Genomic DNA, 17,941 nt, shown 5'->3' on the forward strand with positions numbered 1-17,941 from the left:
AAGTAGTGAAGAATGTTTAAAATGAACTTGTGAAATTTGGAAATATGTCACAGTTCAAAGTTCACTTGGCTTCCTTCCTACTATGCACCTTTATCATGAATATAATAACAGCTGTTTAGTTTCCAGGAACTTTGAGAGATATTTCAGTAATAAGTTTCGGACACAAAAGCAAGAGCCACACTCTTCTCAGCTTCCTCAGAAAGCTTTATTCAGATTCAGTTAATGCCACAGCTGTTGCGTTGCCAGTCTTCAAGAGTCCCTGAGTCAGATTTAACTCGATTCAGTGACTGTGCAATAATGCACATCATGCAGAAAAAGAAAGGGTCACGGCGACAGTAAGAAACCATGACGAATAACAAAGTCTGAAAAATGCTTTGTTACTGTAGCATCATTTGTGGTACGGCCTTCAGTCTGGCTTTAATTACAAGGGAGGCGTCGCTGAAGGTATTTACAGCTTCACACCGGACGGATGAGACGGTGTCGACTTGAAACGGATCCTTTTGTCAAGTGCAGACATGAGAGCAGTTCAGTTTACGCGTCACTCTGCAGCTTTGCATCAGCGGTTCATTTGGTTCTAGCCTGAATGCATGTTCCCGTCGTCCATAAAGAGCTATTGCAAAAGAACAGAAGAGTGTCTCTGCCATTATTTCTAAAATCCAACATCAATGAATGAATGCATCATTTACATCATGTACACGATTATACAGTCGCTCCCGTGGAAATCTGTGGGGAAAGTGATTTGTGTCATTCAAAAGGTCTTCTGCAAAACAGCTAGGTACATTCTCTAAAAGTGAAGTTGACATTCATCATTTAAGTTATGTACATGTCACACTTGTGACTTCTTTTTGTTTTATCTAAATGGGAAACATGTGGCTGCGTTGTGATGAGAGGAGGATGGATGCAAGAAAAATGGCTGCTGATGAAGAAGAAACAACATGGAAGGTGGAAAACGTGTCCTGTTTTGTGTGTTTTCAGCTTCAGCTGCCCCCGTTATTGTGCTGCGATACTTTCCTTTTATCCCAAAAACAGAGAAACTCACACAAATCCAAATAAATCAAAGGAGTAAACGTTGTTTTTGTGATGAAATCCTTTAATAACCTCAAAAAAAAGTGGATGCAGTGTTAGGTTTTTTTGATTCCAGTACATTTGGGTGTAGTCGGGCGCAGTTTGTATGACCAGAATTTAAGGAAAAATAAATCTCTTAATGAATGAAAAACAGAGCTGAGATCCTAAAGCTTTTCACAAGTATTTGAGATACTGCAACTCCAAATGGTTTTTTTTCATTAAGTACAAACATGACTTTATCCATTCTCAGTTTGCTTTATTATTTCTTTAGGTTAAGACGTAAGAACAAGTCACGTTCTGCTATACTGGAGGACATCCTTCACTACAACAGGGGGCTCAGTTAGCGTCTACATGTTCACACAAGAAAATGAAGCAGCACTGTCTATTAAGGCTTTGCATGAAATCTGTCTCGATTTGAGAAAACTCTATAGAAAGTACACAACGTACAAGTGCCTTCTGCTGAGGAGTGATGATCCAAAACAAAACATGAAATAAAAGAATGAAGCGACAAAACAAAAAATGTGATTAACACTACATGTGTGGCACAGAGGGCAGAGGGGAGGAGAGAGCAGGACACTAAGTAATCCAGTGCCTCGCTACCATTGTTTGTTTTCTGGGACTAGGAAACGTAACCAGAGATGGATCTACTCGTGTACAGCAGCAGCAGCAGTGAATGTCAGAGACAAAACATCCAGCAGGAAATGAATAAAACTAAAGTTACAAAAACAACACACGTTTAGCAGATTAATGTTGGCTTTAAAATAATAATTATCTCCCGTAACTGAACCTTTCTGATATAGGAGGAAAAGATGGTGTTGAAACATAACGGAGGTTAAAAAAGAAAAAGAAAAAAGGACTGGAAGTGAAGCGACCCCTTAGCCTGAGGTCGATTGAAGGCAAAGGTTAAAACACTACAACAGTCCATCGTAGGAAAGCAAAAAAAATATGCAAACAGCTGTGAGGCTACATGGAGACAGTTGGTGACCTTTCATCCACTGGCCTTCAACAGCAGAGCGGTCACATTAACCCCGGTAGTGTCGCCTGCATTTTAACTCAGCAGAATCGTTGCTTTACGTCGGAACTGAGTGAGGATCGCTGATTAAAACACACACGGGTCAGAGATGGTCCACTTGTGTTTACAAAAATAACATTTCTATCTAAGTAAAAGCAAATAAAAAGGAGAAATGAAAGGCTTTAGAATGAATGTGTAGATGCTGCGAGGAGCTACACATGGAACCTAAAGCGGACGGTGGGTATTCTTTTTGTTTTTTATAAAGAAACACAGCCCTTGTTGTAGTTAAACAAGCAGCAGCGTCTCCAAACCATGATGTTAATTCTACTGGAGAAAGGGGGAGGAGTCAATTCATCAAGATCACAATATTAAAAGGGAAAAATATACATATTTCCCACACCGCAGTCTAGTGATATCCAGCCCTAGAGAGTAGGTGGAATTGATGTTTTGGAGGTGAAATTAATGTCAGTGACAGTGCATAGATATCACCTTTCCACAGACACAATATTTCAAATACATCTGCAATCCAATGATTTTAATGTGGACTGTTTACACTTTTACATTTTAAACACAGTAAGTTCTGCTAAAAGTGCCAATAATTGTTATTATTCAAGTCTGTGGTAACGTTGTTGTATTTATGTACATAACTGTGCACTACAAACTCATTTTAAATTCTCCATTTTACTTTCTCCATAGTGAGATACATGGAAGATAAACAGTATTTTAATTTAGTGCTTTTGGTGAATTGACCCTTTAAGAATACCAGGCCTTGATGCTGATTCTTTAGACACCGGTTCTCACTGAAAGACCAGACTCAGTGAAGTCAGTGAGGAAAACAACCCGGCATATTTCCAGATCGCTGTTGCAGTGACACACTGCTGCAGGTGGAGGTCATGATTACAAAAACTGTGGATCGGTTTGCGTTCTTTGGCCAAAAAGAATAAGTGCACCCCTCGCACCCTGATTAGCTGATGGCTGTTACAGGAATCGGAGGTAGGTCGTGCAACAGCAGAAAATGGGCGGGACCTGCTGTCCATGTGAACTTGACCTTGGGTGTGAACAGGGATTGAATGTGGATGAGATGGGGACGAGCTGGATTAAGAAAGATGCAGTGGAATTCAGTACTGCACGTCCCCACATCCTTTTGTTCTGTGTTACATCAGAGAGCTTGAACCCACCCCACACCCTCCATGCTCTCTCTGTAGTGCCATTTGTATTTTCTAAACTCTGGTCTGTATTTATTTTTCACAGCTGCGTCTCCTCCCCTGCCTACCAACTGACTCAACAGTAGGAGGAGAATGGAGTTGGGTAGGGGTGAGACGCCGCAGGACGGCCACACTGACAGGGCCGTGTCATGGGAGGAACAGGGGTGTGGGAGAGTAAGGGATCACACACTTTTAGTTTTGTTTTTTGGGTCCCGGGTCGCCGTAGCTGGAGCCTGTTTTCTTCACCTCTGTGACTCCTATGAGGCGTCGGATAGCTATGGAAGCTGAGGCGTGAATAAGGAAAGAAATGTCAAATGTTAGACACAAATACTGAGACTTGAAAATGTTAATCCAGTATCATCCAGTGAATAATAATAATAATAATAATAATAATTAAGCAATACACACATTTGAGCTTCATCCATAGTGAGGACCCTCATGGACATAATGCATTCCTTAGCCCTTTACCCTAACCATCACAACAAAGTGCCTAACCTTTAACCTAACACTAACTAACCTACATTCTAACCATAAAGCCAGGTCTTAAGCCCCAAAAAGCCCTTTTAAAGAAGTGAGGACCAGTCAAAAATGTCCTCACTCCGTATAGTTTATATGACTTTTGGTCCTCACAAAGTCACAAATACAAGAGACGGTTAACACCTGACCTTTATTAGACCTAAACTTAACCAGAGTCGTGAAGAGGAGCAGCTAATGAGACAGATTCAATAATGTTCCACTAAACAAACGCTTGCTGCTGCTGCCACCTTGTGGTGATAAAGTAATGTACCACAAATGAGAAATGAGACTATGTATATGTATACACATATATACACAGATATATATACATACACACATATACACACACACACATACACACAACTATAACTATAAATAAACCTTCGTACTTACCCACGATGAGGAAAATGATGAAGCCAATGATGAGGAGGGGAGAACCGCTGACGGCCACTCCACATGCAAAGTTGATGAGAGGCGAAAGCAGCAGCGTGGCCCAAAACAGGAAGTTCAGCAGTGTCCAGGGTCGGCGAGGTGGGATTATTGTGGGTCCAGGGAACTTGCCCTCCTTGCTGTAGAGTTCCTGTAAAGCATCCTAAAAGGGAGAAGGGTTAAAGAATTGGTTATGTTCTCACAGGAGTATATGCCTTAATGCTTAATTTGACATGAAAAGCTGTAACCTTTAAATTAGCACAGCACAAAGTCATGTGTGACTTATTTGAGGATTTCAGTTCATCTAAATCACTTAATTGTTTACATATTTTTCAGAAAACACTTGGTATTGGAAAAAAAAAGTCTTTCATTACTCATTTGGAAAGGCCACATGCCTCAAACTAAATGCTGATCTATTTAATTAGCAATTTGACACAGAAACACCCATTAACATACTGGATGGGGAAGATACACAGATATCAAAATACAGATGGCTTCATGATGAATAAACAAGTGTGTGGTTGGTCTCACTACTTTCAACAGAATTTAACTCTATGTTGTGTTTTTTTTTTACCTTCTCCTGGTAGAGCTTGTGCAGCCAGTTGGCACACTGCTCTTCATCATCTGGTATATCCTTCACAGAGAACCGTCTGGATGTGAGGGAGTAAACAATTATATGCTGAGGAACTAAACACACTATCAATGTTGTGCATCATTTGCTATGACAGTTTGAAATGTGCACATAAAGAACAACTGAAAACAGTACAAAAGGTTTGTTTACGTTTAGGGTGCCATTAGTAGGCAATCACCTGAATCACGGGAGAGCACAAACACAAGGACACGCAATAAAAAAAAATCAGTGAATAATGAACACAGTTGATTGGATGAGCAATTTGTATGGAAACAAGTAACACAGCAGATGGTACCGAATTGAAACAGGACTTATTATGCTATAAAATAAACCTTAATCTTGGCACACAGTTATTTCCTTTATTTATCCATGATTAGTTGTACATATTAATCTTGAGGAGTATTCTTAAATGATTGGGAAGCACATAACTTTGAACAATTCATACAGACAACCTACAAATTATGGTTTAATGGATGATAATGTGTATATTATCTTTCCAAATCACTCTCATCAAGATGACACAGACACGTTAGCCAATTTCATCTCACCTTCTCAATTAGTAATATGTTAATTGGAGATAAATGTATGTTCTTGTTTTAATTATAAGGGTTTTGTTTCATAAATCACACGCTGACATAAGTTCCTAGGGTAGGCAAAATAACCCTTGAGCTTCAGCCTACACATTTTTGGTCTATTTCTTTTGTACAGAATGCTGCTATATAGCCAAATTCTCACCACTCTACCACCTTAAACTCACTTCTCTGTAATACAGATCACATCCAAAAGTAACAGACTCTGATCAAATAAGCTATCAGGAGGAGAACGGGCTGGAAATTGTGAATAAAAATATATAATAATGGAGCAATTGACTCATAAACCCCCCCATCAAAAATCAATGTTGAGAGAAATGGATTTTGCTTACATGTCAGTGACAGGAAGACGACAGAATCACTGAACTAAATTACAATCATCAACTGTTCTTCATTGTTTAATTTGAGTGCAATAATTTTTTTAATTCAGTTTTGCAGTCCCGACTAAAGACATGCTTTTCTCATACCTTCTAACAGGTCATCCATGTCCATCTCCTGAACCGTTTTCTTTACACAGCAGGAGATCCCTGCCCATTAGAGCTACTGTTCTGACCCATAAAAACGCTGGGAAACTAGCCAATGTTTAGAACAATCACTATCTTGTTCATAAATGCAATTAGGAGGAAGCCACTACCACCTTCCATGGTACAATCCATCATCATAACAATATCTGATGGAGGTTTTCATGGCACTCACCTTACACTCATGTCTGCTTTGTATTTCTTGCCATTAACAATGCCAAGGAGAGTGGGAACTTGGTTGTCTTTGAAATTGAGAGTCACGTCATACACAGCAGATACTGTGAGACAGAAAAGTCTTATTAAGACCATGATGATTAGGAACACGATGCTCTTTGTGTATATTGTGTGTTGCTTTGCCCCACCTGTCCCTTTAAGACACTGCAGGGTTGTGGTAAATCCTTTGGTGCGGGGTAGTAGGTGATACTTGAGCTTGGGCAAGCCTTTACTCTCTGCAACCTGCATGCTGATTTGGTGTTTCTTCTCTGTGAAGCGGGTGCCCTCACAATACAGAAGAAACTGGGGAAGAAAAAGAGCCACGTTAATAAATTTTAAGGTGACCTCCTTTCTCTAAGCTTCTTCTGCTTGTTAAAATGACAGATGGAGACAACTTGGTTGCAACACTAAAATATAGTCATCATCAACTAGCAGTAGCCAGATGCTTGATGTACAGGGTAATTAGATCAACTGCTGGTCAGCCTAATCTCAGTGAGCAAACTAGTTGCAGAAGTGTGAAAACCTGTAACACAAAGTGCTTCACGCCTTCAACAACCATCTACAACATCTAAGAAAAGAAAACTCCAGGCACCTCATTTATAAAGCTGTGCGTAGGTACGCCTAAAAATTTGGTGAACAAAAGTGCTTACACACATAAAAATTTATAAAGCCATGAATGTGCAGGCACGTCCCACACCAGTTTCCCTTTCTAAAACACAATCAACTCACAATTCAGCCCAGCTTTTGCGAGCTTCAGATAACACCCATAAAAAGTCAGATTAATATTCATTGATCAAGAGTGACCACAAAGTCATGGCAGGTATCCACTGATGCCTGCAAGGTTAGTGAATGGTTTGAGGGATTGGACATAGTAAGATTCCTTCTTACAATGTCTTACAATTCCTTCTAATTCCTTTTTATTCCCTCCCCATTTGATTGAATCCGAACGGCTTCAGTTGTGGTAATTAAACTGTTCGTAAATGACAAGACAGTTCTGCACAATGATGATGATAACCATAAATCATTCCATTAGAATAGTGCATTACCTAATCACTGTTACAATATTCTTCACAATAAAAAAAGCTGTTATAACACTGGAATGAAATTAAACTCATAACATGAAAATATCACAAGAAGCACAATATAATTATTTATGGGAATTCACTCGTTCTTCCGTTTACCTTATTTTCTCTGAGAATGCGTCTCAAACCACAAAAGTATTCAATAACATTAAATTACAGCATTTATTTTGAATTTTATCTTGCAATAACATTTATGTTGTATTTATTATTTATTCATGTTTGTGTGTAGGTACGGGATTCAGAAAATAGGTATTTGTTTGAAAATACGCCTCGTTCGTTGGTCACCCTTCTGCCATCGGATTGGCAGCTTCACCTCTCTCCCGTCTATGTCCGTGAAGGACCGCATGTTTCCCATCAAGTTCGTTTTTTGTTTTTTTTAAATCCAAAACTTTGCATTGGTGTGTATGCAAGCTTTATAAATGAGGCCCCAGATCACAAAGTTACCCTGACAAAAATAAACCACACACCCTCTTGTTGATGGATTTCAAACACAGCTGGTGTCTTGCATTGCAAAGTTCAGTTTCAGTTTGGAAAAAAAAGAAAAACTGGGTGAAAGGACATTCCTTGTATTTTGTATTCTTCTCCACAATAACTTACTCTGTGGCATTAAATGAACAAAGAATTTATAACCACTTGGGTGTTTTATTTGTTTAGTATTAGCCACTGTTTCTATTGATTGTAATAACAATGTATTCTCCAATGCAACAGCCAAGATGTTCATCAAAATACAATGGAAGAAAAAAAGCCAACTGTCAGTATTAAGTACCTCACAGGCTGATTTTCCTGTTTATCTCAGACTTACTTCATTTACCCAAGGTTTTCCATACAATTATCATTCACTTTGTGGCTTCTACCACATTTAATTGTAATAGCAAAAATGTTGCTGCCATAATTTCTTGACATTCTTTTTGAATGTACCAATGATAACATGTGAGATCATACGTTACTGTGAATGCACTAGTACACTATTGTATGCAGCAATACTGGCAATGAAGTTCTTAGTCACCAGACTTTGTACACTTTCACTCACACACAAATGAGAGGACAAACCCAATGAGTGTGTACCTACCCACATAAATTCAGGATAGTCTTGGAGTCTTTTCAGTCCATTGAAGACAGTATTTCTGTCTTCCTCCCACTTTCTCTTGCAGAAGACAATCTCTAGGAAGTACCAGGTCCAGCCAATCAGTGGAACCTTCAGCAGCTCATGTTTAGCTAGCACTTTTGAACTCTAGAGAGGGAGGACAGGTTTGTGTTTAAAAGTGGATACCGCACAATATGATTGAAGTCATTAAATGCAGCAAATTATGCTAACAATTCTTTAAAAGAGACATTTCAGGCATAACAATCACTGCTATGTTACTAACCCCAAGGATGCCATATCTTTCACACATGGTCCAGCCACAGAGGAAATCAATTTCATAGTTGTGGTTTAGGATAACGATGACATGCTCTTTGCCCAACTTGTCCACCGTAGCCTGGTCAGTGTATAGAGTGCATTCTGTGCCCGACCACCATTCCAGCAGCATCACCAGCTCTGCATGAGGATGACAATATATCATATAAATTCAGGTCAGTAACAAACGTCGCTATCATCTATCTAAAAATAAGTGCATTGAGGCATTTTCCTTAAAATTCGGTTCAGGATTTTTCTCCTCCAAGTGTTAAATACGAAATCAATGATTCATGTCTTCTCAGATAATTATGAGCAAACCCAAACTGCAGCTTTATAAGCTGTTGCAGCTTTTTTACTTCATGAATATGGTGTCAATGTTCTGCTCTCATTAACGCAGGCAGGGAGCCATATTTGGCAACTGTGTCCTGGACAGACAACGTTGGACAAATGAAGTCTTTTGAGTCCTGGTGACATAGTGAAGGATGAAGCAACTGCGGACTAACATATTTATCCCACTCAGAGCTAAAAGAAGCTAGTATATTAGGCTGGTGACCTGGTCACTACATTATTAAAATATTCTGATTGGAACTACATAACAAAAGTATAATGTACTCACGACTCCAGAGGGAGTAGGAGAGCCGGCAGTTGATTACGCGGTAGAGCTGTCTGTTGATCGGCCAGAGGATGCAGGTGCAGAGCTGGATGAAGTTTATGATGAGGCCGCTAACCACAAACACGAAGCCCATCAACAGCTGCAGGATAAACAGGCTCTTCAGGTAGGCCAGCAGAGCCATGGCTGAGGAGCCTGGAAAGCTGAGTGGGCTCCTCTTTATACACTACGACCAACCTGGAGAACGGGATGGTGGAGAGTTTCATGAACAGTGTAGATAAAACAATTGTGGCCTATTTAAGTCCGTTATAAAGCAAAGCAGTGTCTCTTACCACGGTGGGATCCTTTTACAAGCCGCGTTTACACGGTCCTTCAGCCAATACTACAGACCTGGGAGAGGGAGCAGAATAAACGTTAGGTCTCAGGCGACAACAGTGTTTCTGTTATGGTTATTTCTCTGATCTTATTAATTTTTACAGATTACATTTCCATTATCAGCTGTATCTTCTTCATTTCTGCAACAGTAAATCTGTGATCGACCTCAGGATGTATTTCAAAAAGCTGTAAATGTGCATGGATCAGACACCTGACTTGAAAAAAGCTGTGACTTCTCATCCTGGTTCATGCAATTGACTAAGCCAGGATGAATTCAGAAGTGAAGCTTAAGCCCCACTTTCTTTTGCATCAAAAACATCAAACATTTCACATCAAAGCTTTTCCTGAGAAATTTTACTAAAACTGCCCTTTAAATTGCATCTTTGAAGATATGTGTAGAGATGTCGGGTTGATGGATTCTATGCATGCTTTGTTAATGATCAGACAATATAAGCCTGAAGAAATGAGAACTCATCTGGCAGGAGCTTGAATGTAACAGATGTTCATTCATATGTACAAGTGCAGCACTTCAGATTTAAGAGAGGTGCATAAATATAGTAATGAAATTCCATTTGTTGTGGATGCTTAAAGTTGTCGCTCCTGATTCTTGTGAGATTAACTGGGCAGCCCAACAACATGAACAGTCACTTGCATTCACTCCTACAATGGTGTCAGCAAATAAGTTTAAATAAAGTGGCATTCAAGTGTTTGCTTTTTTACAATTACTGCCAGTAAGCATAACAAACAAGACAGAAACCTTTGTCTGGTTATAGATATCTGGTAAATTGTCTTCTACCACAATATTTCCTCATATTTTTTCCTTAATTTTATCAAAGGTCCAACCACCAAAACAAGCTCCTGATATGTCCAGTATAGAGATATCTAGTTTCCATCCTTCTCAAATAACACAAAAGTCACTGTCTGACTTTACTAGTATTCAACACTTACCTGGGGAGTTTTAATTAACTCTAACAAATTACAAAATACAAGAAATTGCAAATAGTTTACAAGCAACCTGTATATTTTAAAGCCACTTTTATCACATATAAATTTCTTTAAGAAGGGAGGCAAACTAAAGTAACCAGAATATTTTGTAATAAAAGGCAAGTTCATTGTGACTAAGCAACAAGTCATATCAATTGCAATGTATCCTTCCAACAACACTGTCTGTTAGGCCAATGAGGATAAAAATGAAACCGAACATCTGGAGTTACATCACAAAGTGTTGCAATACTGCCATGGTGTTGCAATACTGCCATGTATGCATGCGTCACACAAATCACCCGATGAATCTGATTATTAGGTCAAACATCCATTGCTGACTCTGGCTTACGTCAGAGATGTGACCTTTGTTACGACTTGGAGTAACTGTCTGAGAGGCCGAGTTACAATATTGCAAATTTCACTTGTGGCAATAGTGGTGAATAATGGAGTTCACCACTTCAAGTTCAATTGCCAATTTTTGCAGTGACAACAGACAGCAACTCTGGAGCCCTTCTTACACAGTCCATTTGACAGTAAGGCAGCCCTTTATTCTGCCTTGCCTTTTTAAGGTAAAAACACAGAATGGGTTTGGACAGCAAAAGAAGTCACAGAGCTGCGGTAATGCCTGTAAAGCAGTAGAGCTATCATGTTTCATATAATGCCTCTGATTTCACAATGCCAAGAGAATTAAAAATCACACACTAATTTGGCAATAGTCCAGCTGGTGTGGTTCCAGCTTGCTTCCATGTACACAGGCAGAGACAGTATCATAAGGGGTTCTCAACAAACACATAGAAGGCTCACTTTGTGGCAAGGGTCTTGTATGTAACGGTGCAGAAAGACATAATATGGAATGTATAGTTTTCCTCAAAACTTGTCCTTCTACATCAATATCTGAGCATTCATGGAATCCTCTTCAGTCGAGTTGAAATAGACGTCTCATTTGTGTCCAATGCCATTTCCAAACCCAACTTCACTTTGAAAAAGTTAAACCAAACAGTGGCACACAATACACACAAAAAATTGTCCCATCAAAACAAAATGGCACAAATACACATACCACATGTCTAATAATTTTAAACATTTGTAGACTACAGGTTATTTTTCTTACAGTAACTGATAAAGCCACAGTGACTGTACATAACAGTTAATTAGCTCAGCCCAAATGTAACTATTAGATCAGTGCTCAATTTAAGCAATTTGGGTTAGTAGATCAGTATTAGCATAACGCAGAAAAAAACTATTTTAAGAGGATGTTCACACTTTTAAAAACATAATGACCCCATGACATCATCTCACCAACTATCCAAATCAACCTTCTGTAGTGGAGTATCTGAACCAGATCTGAGGGGTTCTCTAGTAAAGAGACAACATTTATCTAATACACATGGTTTGTCAAAGATGTAATGCAGAGTAACAAACAGTGGGTTTCACTATAAAAAGAACCAGAAGTCCACCTCTCCTTATGGTACAGGGGTAAAAAGTGACCAGAGTCAGCCTGAAGGAAAGATTAGAGATGCTGACAGAGTTAAAGCTGCTTAAGACTGGACAGATACTCCTGCTTTAAATGACCTGAATACAGCGTCTGTGCCAACAAAAAAACATTGGTTGCTTTGTCTCTCATACAAGTGAGGACTTCTAAAAATGTATCGTAACAAACATCTGCTAAACAATAGCAAAGTTCAACCACACCTTTGTTCCAAAAAATTAGCTAAGATGGCCACACACCACACCATCTGTCTAATGTTCAACTCACCAGTACACGTAGTAGGCCATTGCCATGAGCACCAATGAACCACAAATCCCAGTAAAGATCATCACAGCACTCTGGTTCAACATTTTGGCTCCTGGAATGTCACCAAATCAAAGCCAAAGTAAAAACATAAAGAGAGGCCTGTAGAGAGCAGCGGATAGTCACAGGCTGTCCTGCTTCATAGCCATGATAATCCCACAGATGGAAAGAAAGATTATGATGATGACAGCAAGAACACAGGCAGATCCCAGATCTGGTTAGAGGAGCAGCCAAGAATTTCCTATTTCTCACAAAATTGCAAACAAGAGTAGACCTCCATCAACAGCAAGTGCAAAAACAAAAACACCAAAAACTCTTGAAGGTCACAGGAGATTCTTCTGCGAGCCAACTATAATAACTGGCATACAGACTGAACGATAGCTCACTCACAGGAAGAAGACACACATGAGCAATGTCTCACACACACATGCATGCATTCCCATTCCCTAATCCAGTGGATCAGATTAGTGCTGATTAGCAGGCCATGGGCACCCTGGATGTGTCACATTTCATCAACATTAACAAAGAAGGCGGCTAGGCTCTGCTGAACTAAGGCAGAGTTAGCAGTGGCATGTGCTATGCCATTGGTATCCGTTACGCTAAAGGAATCAGTCTTAATGTAGAATTTCTTACCTTGTCTTGCTATTGGCCACCCATTTGTAACACTTTAGCATTAACAAACAAGAGCCTTTGTGTGATTGGACAAAGGATATATTAAATGTGGTTCATAGGCAAAGAGAACATAGTTCAAAGGTTTGTGAGCAGTACTGGGGGCTGGCCAGTGGGCATCAAAGCAAAATATGAATAAAGATAAATATACATTGTGATAGCTGGACAATAAATGTCACATCTTGATTAATCTTGCTCATGGCACCACTGCATTACCCAACACACAGTTGTGTGGTTACAGTCAGAAATTAACTATGCTTTTGTAGATAAAATAATACTGAGCATGAACTGAACTCCCCTGATTATGAAGAAACCTATAATGCTGATAAAGAAAACACAAGTGTAAAATATTTACATCCTCCAGAGATTTAACAGGTTAAACTACAGTCTTGGCAAAACTGGAGTTCACAGTTAAGATAAAGATAATAATCCAAAAGATGTGCACTACATATTACATATTAACATATAAGGAGCATAACTTTCTGTCAGAAAATGGTCTTGCGTCACTTACATTCCTTTGAAATTTCCCTCTGGGATTGCAACTTTTGTAAGATAAGACAAAATGATAAGAGTAGAAGATACATGAGATAAAACCAAGCTGTGGACAATGTGTGGGGAGCACCAGTGGCCGGCTATCGACTTGATCACCAATGATATAACAAGCAGGAAGGACTTGGCAGACCTTTTATTCTGTACAGTTGATTTAGCCTTTGATAACAGTCATCAGTTATAAATAGGCCATGTGAATTTCAACCAGATCTGTAAGTGTTCTTTCTTGCCTGCCTATGATCTTCCCATAATAGCTGCAGAAAAAGCTAAATATTACTATTACTATAATTTCCAAAAGAACAAAATTATAAATGTTGATAAATGGATGATTGTTGAAATCAGCTGAAAAAAATAGGACATAGCAACCAAAGAAATCAGTCAATCATAGAAAAAGTACATAATGACAAAACAGCTGGCGTTGTCACATATGATTTATGTAAATCAGCTCAAAAATGTAGATGTCAACAAATAAACTGTGGATAATGATTAAGTAATTATAATAAACACTACCAATTGGATAATTGGAAAAGTTGACTCAGCATTGCCAACTAATAATTATCTATTGACTGATGACTGGCTGCTTCGGAAGAGTAGTAAACTGGTCACAGTGGTCATGTTACTTTTTGTTTACAGAGGGGGAGAACACACAGCCATGCACCCTGAAAACATACTATGAGGCTAATGTTTTACACATTTATATATTACACTTCACTTTGAGCAACAACTACAACAGATTACGCATAATTGCACAAAGGTGAGATGGGATGAAGTCAGTTCTTGTTACTAAAAATCAACAAAATAGTGAGACTAATGGCAGAAATAGGAGGAAGTAAAACTACAACCTATATTGAACCTCTAAGTTAAATATGAATGGTCAAAGTACATTTTTCAGTGAAACAAACAAAAATGTCACAAAAATGATTGAGAGGCACACACAATCACTGGTGAAGGATTACAGTCCATGATGGAGGTCTTATGTATATATCTCAAAGTCCTTGAGGGTAGTACTCTAGTTTTATGAACAGATAAGAGTTCAAAAGTGTACTCCTCAAGTTACTCAAGTGTAAACAGACATGTCACTGGACTTTAGACCAACAGTGCTGAATTGCATGCATGATTCATCTGAGATATACAGCCTGATATGGAATATGGCAAAGCATTTATCTCAATATAAACTCAGGTTTTATCAGTCAATATGCATGTTTATGACATGGGTCAGACAATTAATTAAATTAGACTAAATTAAATGTATTTGTATATTGCAAAATAACAACATACATGATATATATAGCAAAGCACTTTCATATTAAGGCAGAAACCTTACAATCTTATTGAGAGAGAAACCCAACTGTTCACACAATGAGCAAGCACTAGGCATCAGCGGAGAGAAAAAACCCTCCTTTTAACAGGAAGAAATCTCTGCCAGAACCAGACTCAAAGATGTGCAGCCATCTGCCTTGGCCAGTTTGAGTGAAAAATGGTTGACAAAGGAGAATATCTCAAATGAGGGAGGTGAGGTAGTGACAGAAGAGGGAGACGAGGAGCAAAAACATAACAGTTTCATTAAAGTTTAGTCAGGTCTCTAAATTGGTTGTGATAAGTTTACAGTAGTATAATGTAATTTATAGAAACAGTAGCATATTTAATTGTAATTGAAATGTTTAACAGTTAAAACCATTGTCACATATTCTAACAATGTTGGACTGTAGATTGGCAATTAAAACAAAGATCAGATTTCCAGTTAGGATCAGCTGACCATAGTATTTGCTATTACCAACAGTATCATGACAACAAATGGAGCCTTCAGTCTGTATTCTCCATATATGGTTCATATCAGGAAGCAAAAATGCACTCTAGGCCCCTGCCTAAAATATATATGTAAAAGCCTTTTTGAAGTAATTTATAAACTTACACAAACATACTTATTGGTAGTATATTAAAATTCTGCCAATACAACATCCTTGATGTTAGACACTAGCCCTGTAAAAGACTGCTATTTAGACAATCGTCTAACTGAAGACTATATATATTCTAACAATTGTTATGTCTGGTCTTTTGCATTCAGGCACAACTTTACAGTGGCTCTTCGAAACCTATGTGCATAGAATCAAAAAACCATTCAATGTCCATTGTTGCTTTGTTAAACCACAGTGGCCTCTTTCCACGTGCAAGAACAGTCACAGTACTATTGTGATCCGGTAAACACACACACACAGAAAAATACAATGAATGTCAGGAATAATCACAGTAATTCTACTTGCCTGTCTCGCACTGTTCTTCTCGCTGGTTAAAAGCGAGCATCAAGCCTTAAAAGGTGAGCAATGGCTTTTGAGAACACACTTGAATGAACTCCAGTAACCTTACGTCTGGCGTGTGTGGTACGACCACGGCGCAGTTCAACTCAGAGCCAGCTGGCGCACATGACGTACAGCGCCCCACTGGCTGCTTGCAGAGTTTTTATTTTTTTTATTTTTTTTATTTTACTGAACTCGCTGACATTTTTTTTATCTACTCCAGTACAGCACACTGTGGGGTGTATGGCATCTACTCAGTATATCCTTACGGTGTCAGTTAAAAATGCACGCTGCGGCACACGGCCGCTGTACTGACGGTTATAGCCAAGAAGCCCCCCCACACTGACTGAGCTTATCTTTTGACACATGTCTTAAGCTAACAGCACGGTGAACTCAAAGTTACCTAAAACCACAAGTGTACACAGTATAGCTGATACAAAAGCTTAAACTGTCATGTTTAATTACTGTTAATTACATGTTTATTGTCAGAGAAGGCAATTCTTGAAACGCCAGCTGACACAAGTGTCTAACCCTCACGTTACTGTGAAACTCCACCGAGCACGACTGGAAGGACAGAGCCACCTGCTAACAGTGCACGCTAGCATGCTAACTCAACAAAATCAATGCAGTTAAAAAGTAATAATTGTGTTCAAAGACAAGGGTGGACGTGGTTAAATGGACGCGTCAGTAGCCGCTGCATGTCCCGTCTCCCCGCATCCATCATTTGTTAGAAGTCAAATGACTAATGCTCACCTTCCTAACGTCATGCGGCGCTAGTTAGCCAGCTAGCGTTAGCGGTCAGTTGTCAGTAGCAGTAGTCGGGGCTTACCTGAAAATGATTCACTTGGGAGTGGGAAGATTTTTGTTGCACTTTTTCGCCGTTTTCTGGTCTTCGGCACATTAAATGACTCGCCAGTGAGCCCTTCTCGCTTGTTCCGCTTCCAGAAATGCAACAAACATGACATGAGATAACGCGACTTGCAGGACCGCTATTGTTTGTCAGTAAAAGCCACACATTTCCTCAAAGCCCAACTGAAGGTATCATACCCTACTACATCCGGTCCACGGCACCTGATTCATTCTCACAAAAATAAAAGAATAACACACAACCTGTTTTAATTTATTTATGAGCCAACTACTACGGTTTATATAGTATACTATATTACAGTATAGTATATATTGGGGATGCACGATTATGGACTTTTTTGCCCATATCTGATATGCTGATATATCAGATATCAGATACCAATAAATATAAATGTTTCCCTGCGCCCAACTGCAGAGGCCATTAAGTCTCTTCTGTAGTAAAATTAACATAATATTTTGCATACTCATGTCACAGCAGATATACATTTGCTTAATTGAGCAAAATAAATAAACATAAAATTATAAATAGTTGTAGCAAACAAATAGTTGATGCAGCCTATTTAGCCTTAAGTTGTGGTCATTAGCAGTGTGTTTGCCAATATCCGAGAATACATTTTAAAGCAAAAATCTGCCGATATTGTGCCAATAATAGTGTGATCGCTGATCAGTTACTAAATTATTAACCAACTATTTTGATAATCATTTAGCCTTAAACTGTAGAAGTTGTTACTTTACAACCAGGATATCAGATAGAGTGTCTGTCTTTCATGACTTCAAATGTAGAGCACAACGTTTTTAATTTATCATTATAATATATATATATATTTTTTTTTAATCTGAAAATTTCCTTTTTCTCTTTTCTCTTCAATCTGAATCTTAACACTGGACACACAGTGTTGTGTCATCAAAGGGATACGGGGTTAATTTTTGTTATGTTGTGAAAGTTGTGAAATCTCTCTACAGCAAGATTTGGAAACTCATGTCAGGTTTTGCATCAGTAAATTCTGTTCACAATCTCCTTAAAAGGTGTTTGTATGCGACTTTGCATATCTGATGTCATTTTATCATCCTATATATGCACTTTTTAAATTAACAGAAACAGAAATTCTCCAAGTCACTCCACTGAGTTTTACCAGGTGAC

General features: G+C 38.8%; 1 protein-coding gene across 2 annotated transcripts; it reads right to left on the reverse strand.

Moving 5' to 3' along the window:
- Window positions 1-1,069: 1,069 nt before the first annotated feature.
- Window positions 1,070-16,970, reverse strand: agpat3 (1-acylglycerol-3-phosphate O-acyltransferase 3). Of its 2 annotated transcripts, none has more exons than XM_044017928.1 (10): window positions 16,763-16,970; window positions 9,603-9,660; window positions 9,277-9,507; window positions 8,632-8,801; window positions 8,334-8,495; window positions 6,332-6,485; window positions 6,145-6,247; window positions 4,802-4,877; window positions 4,192-4,390; window positions 1,070-3,566 (listed from the first exon to the last, which is right to left on the reverse strand). In XM_044017928.1, the coding sequence occupies exons 3-10, from the start codon at window positions 9,452-9,454 to the stop codon at window positions 3,475-3,477; spliced, it is 1,134 nt and encodes a 377-aa protein (XP_043873863.1). In that variant the 5' UTR covers window positions 9,455-9,507; window positions 9,603-9,660; window positions 16,763-16,970; the 3' UTR covers window positions 1,070-3,474. The 2 variants fall into 2 exon arrangements, with proteins under 2 accessions (XP_043873863.1, XP_043873872.1); XM_044017937.1 differs by lacking the exon at window positions 16,763-16,970 and adding an exon at window positions 12,386-12,788.
- Between the last annotated feature and the right edge of the window lie 971 nt (window positions 16,971-17,941).

This window comes from Solea senegalensis, linkage group LG2, assembly GCF_019176455.1.
Source record: "Solea senegalensis isolate Sse05_10M linkage group LG2, IFAPA_SoseM_1, whole genome shotgun sequence".
NCBI lineage: Eukaryota > Metazoa > Chordata > Actinopteri > Pleuronectiformes > Soleidae > Solea > Solea senegalensis.

Coding starts and splice junctions, on each gene's coding strand:
- agpat3 (XM_044017928.1), bottom strand. CDS start 9,454: ATGGCTCTGCTGGCCTACCTGAAGAGCCTGTTTATCCTGCAGCTGTTG. Junction 8,496..8,631: donor AAAGATATGGCATCCTTGGG/GTTAGTAACATA, acceptor CTCCCTCTCTAG/AGTTCAAAAGTGCTAGCTAA. Junction 6,486..8,333: donor ACTATCCTGAATTTATGTGG/GTAGGTACACAC, acceptor TTTCTTCCCCAG/TTTCTTCTGTATTGTGAGGG.